This window comes from Somniosus microcephalus, chromosome 26 (assembly GCF_052327205.1).
Source record: "Somniosus microcephalus isolate GS21.2 chromosome 26, FLI_Smic_1.0, whole genome shotgun sequence".
Lineage (NCBI taxonomy): Eukaryota > Metazoa > Chordata > Chondrichthyes > Squaliformes > Somniosidae > Somniosus > Somniosus microcephalus.
In genome coordinates this window covers 42266250-42272249 of record NC_141012.1, presented here as the reverse complement: position 1 = coordinate 42272249, position 6000 = coordinate 42266250, and the positions used below count along the sequence as shown (strand labels likewise).

Here is a 6000-nt window from a genome sequence, read left to right as displayed (position 1 = left end):
TGATGGTAACCTGACAGGCCTGTATTTACCTGGTTTCTCTCTCCCACCCTCCTTAAATAACGGAGTGACATTAGAAATTTTCCAGTCAAACAGCACAATTCCTGAATCAAGAGAGCTTTGAAATTTTATAACTAACGCCTCTGCCACGTCCTCACCTACTTTTAATACGCTGGGGTGGAAACCATCAGTCCTGCAGATTTTTGGGGGTGGAAATTGGATAATGGAGATCCGAGTGCCTCATTCACATTGTATCCTGAATCAGGTACACTGAGTTTCTTCCCGATTCTCTGACCTGCACAGCTCTTGAACAAAATGAGCCCAATTATGCCCATTCAGGTAAACCATGAACTTTCAAGACTGAGAAAGATAGATTTTTGTTGGGTAAGGGTATCAAGAGGTATGGAGCTAGGGCGGGTAAATGGAGTTGAGCTGTAAGTCAACCCTGATCTAATTGAATGGCGAGCAGGCTTGAGGGGCTGAATGGCCGACTCCTGTTCCTATGAAAAATGAACTCAGTGCCGGGAATAGATCCTCAAAAAAATTAAACCAAATGTCTCTGCAATCCCCTGAACCACAGCAAAAACACACACAATTTGTTTTATAGATTTTACTTTTTTAATAAAGAGATAAGTGAAAACAGAGAAAGAGAAAGAAAAGAATAAAACTTATATAACAGCTTTTACAATCTCATGATGTGGAGATGCCGGTGTTGGACTGGGGTGGACAAATGTAAGAAGTCACACAACACCAGGTTATAGTCCAACAGCTTTATTTGAAATCACAAGCTTTCGGAGCGTTGCTCCTTGTCAGGTGAAGTGGAGAGAAGCATACACCTCATTGTTCTTTGATGTAATATTTTCCTGACTGACCTGTTTGGACACCATTCACACCTTTGATTGCTGTGATTATCTCTCTGCCGAGGTGTGATAAAGGGCAGTTAGAAAGATTACCTGTAATCATCTGGCAGTGTTCTCTGACTATATATGCTGTGCCTGTATGCTTCTCTTCACTTCACCTGATGAAGGAGCAGCGCTCCGAAAGCTTGTGATTTCAAATAAAGCTGTTGGACTATAACCTGGTGTTGTGTGACTTCTTACATTTGTTCACAATCTCAGGATGTGCCAAAGAAATTCCCCTTACAATATCCCACCTGTTCTTCTGTATCATTGTCCAGAGCAGCTGAACGTAGGCAGATCACATTAGAAAGTGTTGACTCTGAGGGGTAGCTACCTCTTGATATGATTTCCAAAATCCCACACCACTGACGGAGTTTCACGCCCAGCAAGCAGCTTATCCAAAAATCCCAATAGATAACTAGCTGACTTCAAGGCAGAAAGCAGAGAGTAGGGATAGAGGGCAGCTATTCACAGGGGCAGAAGGTGGGGAGTGGTGTTCCACAAGGATCAGTGCTGGGACCACTGTTGTTCACAATTTATATTAATGATTTAGACTCTGGAATCAAAAACACAAATTCTAAATTTGCGGATGACACCAAATTGTGGGGGGATAGTCAATACTGAGGAGGATGGCAACAAATTACAAGGAGGACATTAAGAAACTTGAAGAATGGGCATATAATTAGCAAATGAATTTCAACACTCATAAATATGAGGTATTACATTTTAGTAAGAAACATAGGGACATATTACTTGGAAAATACAAATCTAAGGTGGGGTAGAGGAGCAAAGGGATCTCGGGGTACAAATATACAAATCATGAAAGTATCAACACAGTTTAATAAGGCCGTAAAAAACGCAAACCAAACACTAGGGTTTATTTCTGGAGGGATAGAATTGAAAAGTAGAGAAGTTATGCTAAACTTGTATCGAACCGGAGGGGGGCACGGTGGCACAGTGGTTAGCACTGTTGCCTCACAGCGCCAGGGACCCGGGTTCGAATCCGGCCTCGGGCGACTGTCTGTGTGGAGTTTGCACATTCTCCCTGTGTCTGCGTGGGTTTCCTCCGGGTGCTCCGGTTTCCTCCCACAGTCCAAAGATGTGCAGGTTAGGTTGATTTGGCTATGATAAAGTGATCCTTAGTGTTAGGGGATTAAATACGGGGGGTTACGGGGATAGGGTGGGATATGTGTCGGTGCAGGCTCGATGGGCCGAAATGGCCTCTATCTGCACTGTAGATTCTGTGATTCTGTGATTCTGTGACTGCGTACATTTCTGGTCGCCATATTATAAAAAGGATATAGAGGCACTGGAGAGGGTGCAGAGAAGATTTACAAGGATGATACCAGAAATGCGAGGGTATACATATCAGGAAAGGATGAACAGGCTGGGTCTTTATTCTCTTGAAAAAAGAAGGCTGAGGTGTGACCTAATAGAGGTCTTTAAAATGATGAAAGGTTTTGATAGAGTGGATACAGAGAGAATGGCCCAGAAATTCGGGTCTCCATGGGTGAGTACGCGCTGGGTACTCACCCGTAGGCCCAACGGAAGTGCCGGTTTCGTGCATGCACTGCGCATGTGCGGGAAACCGGAACTTCCGTTCCCTTAAAGGAAAGGGTTCAGGGGTCGAACGCGTGCGCCGGAGAGGCAGCGCGTGCGCATGGTACTTGCATTTTTTTTGCAGCTTTCTCCAGGAGGGTAAGTCTCCAGGAGTTACACATGTAAAAAGCAGGCACAAGGCCTGCTTTTAACAAGGTAAGTGGTGAATTAATTAAAATTAAAACATTTTTTCCACAGGTTTATTATTTTTAAATACTTTAAAGAAAGGTAAGTTTATTTTTAGCCCCATTAGAAAATGTAATTAATTTTTTCAAAAATTTAAATTATTGTTTAAAAGTTATTTTATGTAATTTATAGTTATATTAAAAATGTGATTTAAAAAAAAATTTATTTGAAGTTTTAATGATGTTTTGGGGCTTATAGTATTTGTAGTTTTGACAGCTCTTCCTGTCAATTTTATGAATGGGCATTTCCCTGCTACCATTGGCGCTCCATGGCCCACGTGATCCCAGGGGACGCATCGAACTAACTGCGTCCCTGGGATATGCAAGCACTGCGCGCTGGCAGTTGGAGGAGGCCCAGGATCGGAATCCCACGCGGGCCCACAGCTCAACGGCCGGCGCGCTAGGTAAGTGCAGGTCAGGGGCTTGCACCCGCGGGAAGCCTCCGACCCGAATTTCTGGGCCAATGTTTCCACTTGTGGGGAAGAGCATAACTAGAGGCCATCAGTATAGGATAGTCACCAATAGGGAATTCAGGAGTAACTTCTTTACCCAGAGAGTGGTGAGAATGTGGAACTCGCTACCACAGGGAGTGGTTGAGGCGAATAGTATAGATGCATTTAAGGGGAGGCTGGACAAGCATATGAGGGAGAAGGGAACAGAGGGTTATGCTGATAGATTTAGATGAGGAAAGACAGGAGGAGGCTCGAGTTTGCACATTCTCCCCGTGTTTGCGTGGGTTTTCTCCGGGTGCTCCGGTTTCCTCCCACAGTCCAAAGATGTGCGGGTTAGGTTGATTGGCTATGATAAATTGACCCTTAGTGTTAGGGGGATTAAATACGTGGGGTTACAGGGATAGGGTGGGATATGTGTTGGTGTAGGGGTTACGGGGATCGGGTGGGATATGTGTCGGTGCAGGCTCGATGGGCCGAAATGGCCTCTATCTGCACTGTGGGGTTTCTGTGATTCTGTGAGTGGAGCATAAATGCCAGCATAGACTGGTTGGGCCGAATGGCCTGTTTCTGTGCCGTATATTCGATGGCAGCACGGTGGCATAGTGGTTAGCACTGTTGCCTCACAGCGCCAGAGACCTGGGTTCGAATCCGGCCTCGGGCGACTGTCTGTGTGGAGTTTGCACATTCTCCCCGTGTTTGCGTGGGTTTTCTCCGGGTGCTCCGGTTTCCTCCCACAGTCCAAAGATGTGCGGGTTAGGTTGATTGGCTATGATAAATTGACCCTTAGTGTTAGGGGGATTAAATACGTGGGGTTACAGGGATAGGGTGGGATATGTGTTGGTGTAGGGGTTACGGGGATCGGGTGGGATATGTGTCGGTGCAGGCTCGATGGGCCGAAATGGCCTCTATCTGCACTGTGGGGTTTCTGTGATTCTGTGATTTCTGTGATAATCCTGAGAACCATTGGCTGTTTTTCCCGGGGTCTTTTCAGGCGGGATTGCTCCAACAGGAGGCAATCTTCTGAGTTTATAGTGCAACTACAGGGTAGGTTGCTTGTGTTTACTTGTGCAGTTGAAAAAAGTGCTTTGTATTTTGTGCGCTGTAGTGCACTTGTGCAATCTAAATAAGAACCCCATTTGAAAAAGTATTTCGTAGTGCAAAATAGAGTGTGAGTTAGTGTGCATGTGAATGCTGTGTGTATAAAAACTTGTGAGTGTGTGGGAATAATTTTAATCTAACTCGCTGGGCAGGAAACCCATGGGATAGGGTGGAACGCCCGTCCAATTGTCTGAATTATTCTTTATAGTGTTGTGCAAGACTGCGAGCATCGCATCATTTGAAATGAATGTAAAAGTCAACACATTTCATCGTTCATCAAAAGACAAATGATACAGAAGACAGCATACTTGGAATCAATGGTATTTACAGGGAAGAGCTTTACTTCTAAGGGAATCCTAAGTCCATGAGCTGCATAGATTCTGGTGTTGGCCAGAGGTAGATTCAATTCTTGCTGATCCAGATGTTTGGAGATCAGATCAGTTGTTCTATGTAGTCATTTTCACACCTATCATACTTTTCAAAGCTGATCTCTGGTGACATTTCACAGAGCATAGTGTCTGGAAAGTATGGCGGTCAGTAGCGTTAGGACATGAAGCCATGATCGATCTCAAAGAGGGCCATGGATTGTTCCTGAAAGACAGGGTGGATTGGAATTATTAGACATCATGCCTGGGAAATTCCTCGGAGCTGCTCCCAGTCTGCCTTTCTAACTTGGTCGGATATTCTGCGCAAACCCAGTTTACTCACTTAATCTAATCCTTTAATCAGTTAACTTGCTTATCCTAACTCGCACCAAGTCCCGTTCACCCATCACCCCTGTGCTCACTGACCTCCATTGGCTCCCGGTCCAGCACTGCCTCCAATTTAAAATTCTCATCCTCTGAGGCGAGGCCATGGAGGGATTTGAACATGAGGATGACAATTGCAAAGGGATATAGACAGGTTAATTGAGTGAGCAATAAGGTATAATGTGGGGAAATGTGAGGTTATTCACTTTGGTAGGAAGAATAGGAAAACAGAATATTTTTTAAATGGTGAGAAACTTTCAAATGTTGGTGTTCAGAGAGATTTAGGTGTCCTCATACAGGAAACTCAGAGTTAGCATGAGGTACAGCAAGCAATTAGGAAGGCAAATGACATGTTGGCCTTTATTGCTAGAGGGTTGGAGTATAAGAGTAAGGAAGTCTTGCTACAATTGTACAGGGCCTTGGTGAGACCACACCTGGAGTACTGTGCACAGTTTTGGTCTCCTTATCTAAGGAAGGATATACTTGCCTTGGAGGCGGTGCAGCGAAGGTTCACTAGATTGATTCCTGGGATGAGAGGGTTGAGAAGAGATTGAGTAGATTGGGCCTATACTCTCTGGAGTTTAGAAGAATGGGAGATGATCTCATTGAAACATATAAGACTCTGAGGGGGATTGACAGGGTAGATGCTGAGAGGTTGTTTCCCCTGGCTGGAGTGTCTAGAACTAGGGGGCATAGACTCAGCATAAAGGGTTGGCCATTTAGGACTGAGATGAGGAGGAATTTTTTCACTCGGGTTGTAAATCTTTGGAATTCTCTGCCCCAAAGGGCTGTAGATGTTCAGTCGTTGAGTATATTCAAGGCTGAGATGGATAGATTTTTGGACTCTAGAGGAATCAAGAGATATAGAGATTGGGCGGGAAAGTGGAGTTGAGGTCAAAGATCAGCCATGATCTGATTGAATGGCAGAGCAGGCTCGAGGGGCTGTATGGCCTACTCCTGCTCCTAATTCTTATGTTCTTGTGTTCTTATGTTCCCTATCTCTGTAACATCCTCCAGCCCT

At 44.8% G+C, this 6000-nt stretch overlaps 1 protein-coding gene across 1 annotated transcript in view; it reads right to left on the bottom strand.

The window, feature by feature from the left end:
* Window positions 1-1078: 1078 nt before the first annotated feature.
* The window catches only part of LOC147100416 (uncharacterized), a 62431-nt gene continuing 57509 nt past the window's right edge, over window positions 1079-6000 (bottom strand). Inside the window, exon 9 of the mRNA XM_085968100.1 lies at window positions 1079-4821. Coding sequence (XP_085824226.1) covers window positions 4677-4821 — 145 coding nt within the window. The 3' untranslated portion in view covers window positions 1079-4676. The remainder of the gene's footprint in view (window positions 4822-6000) is intronic.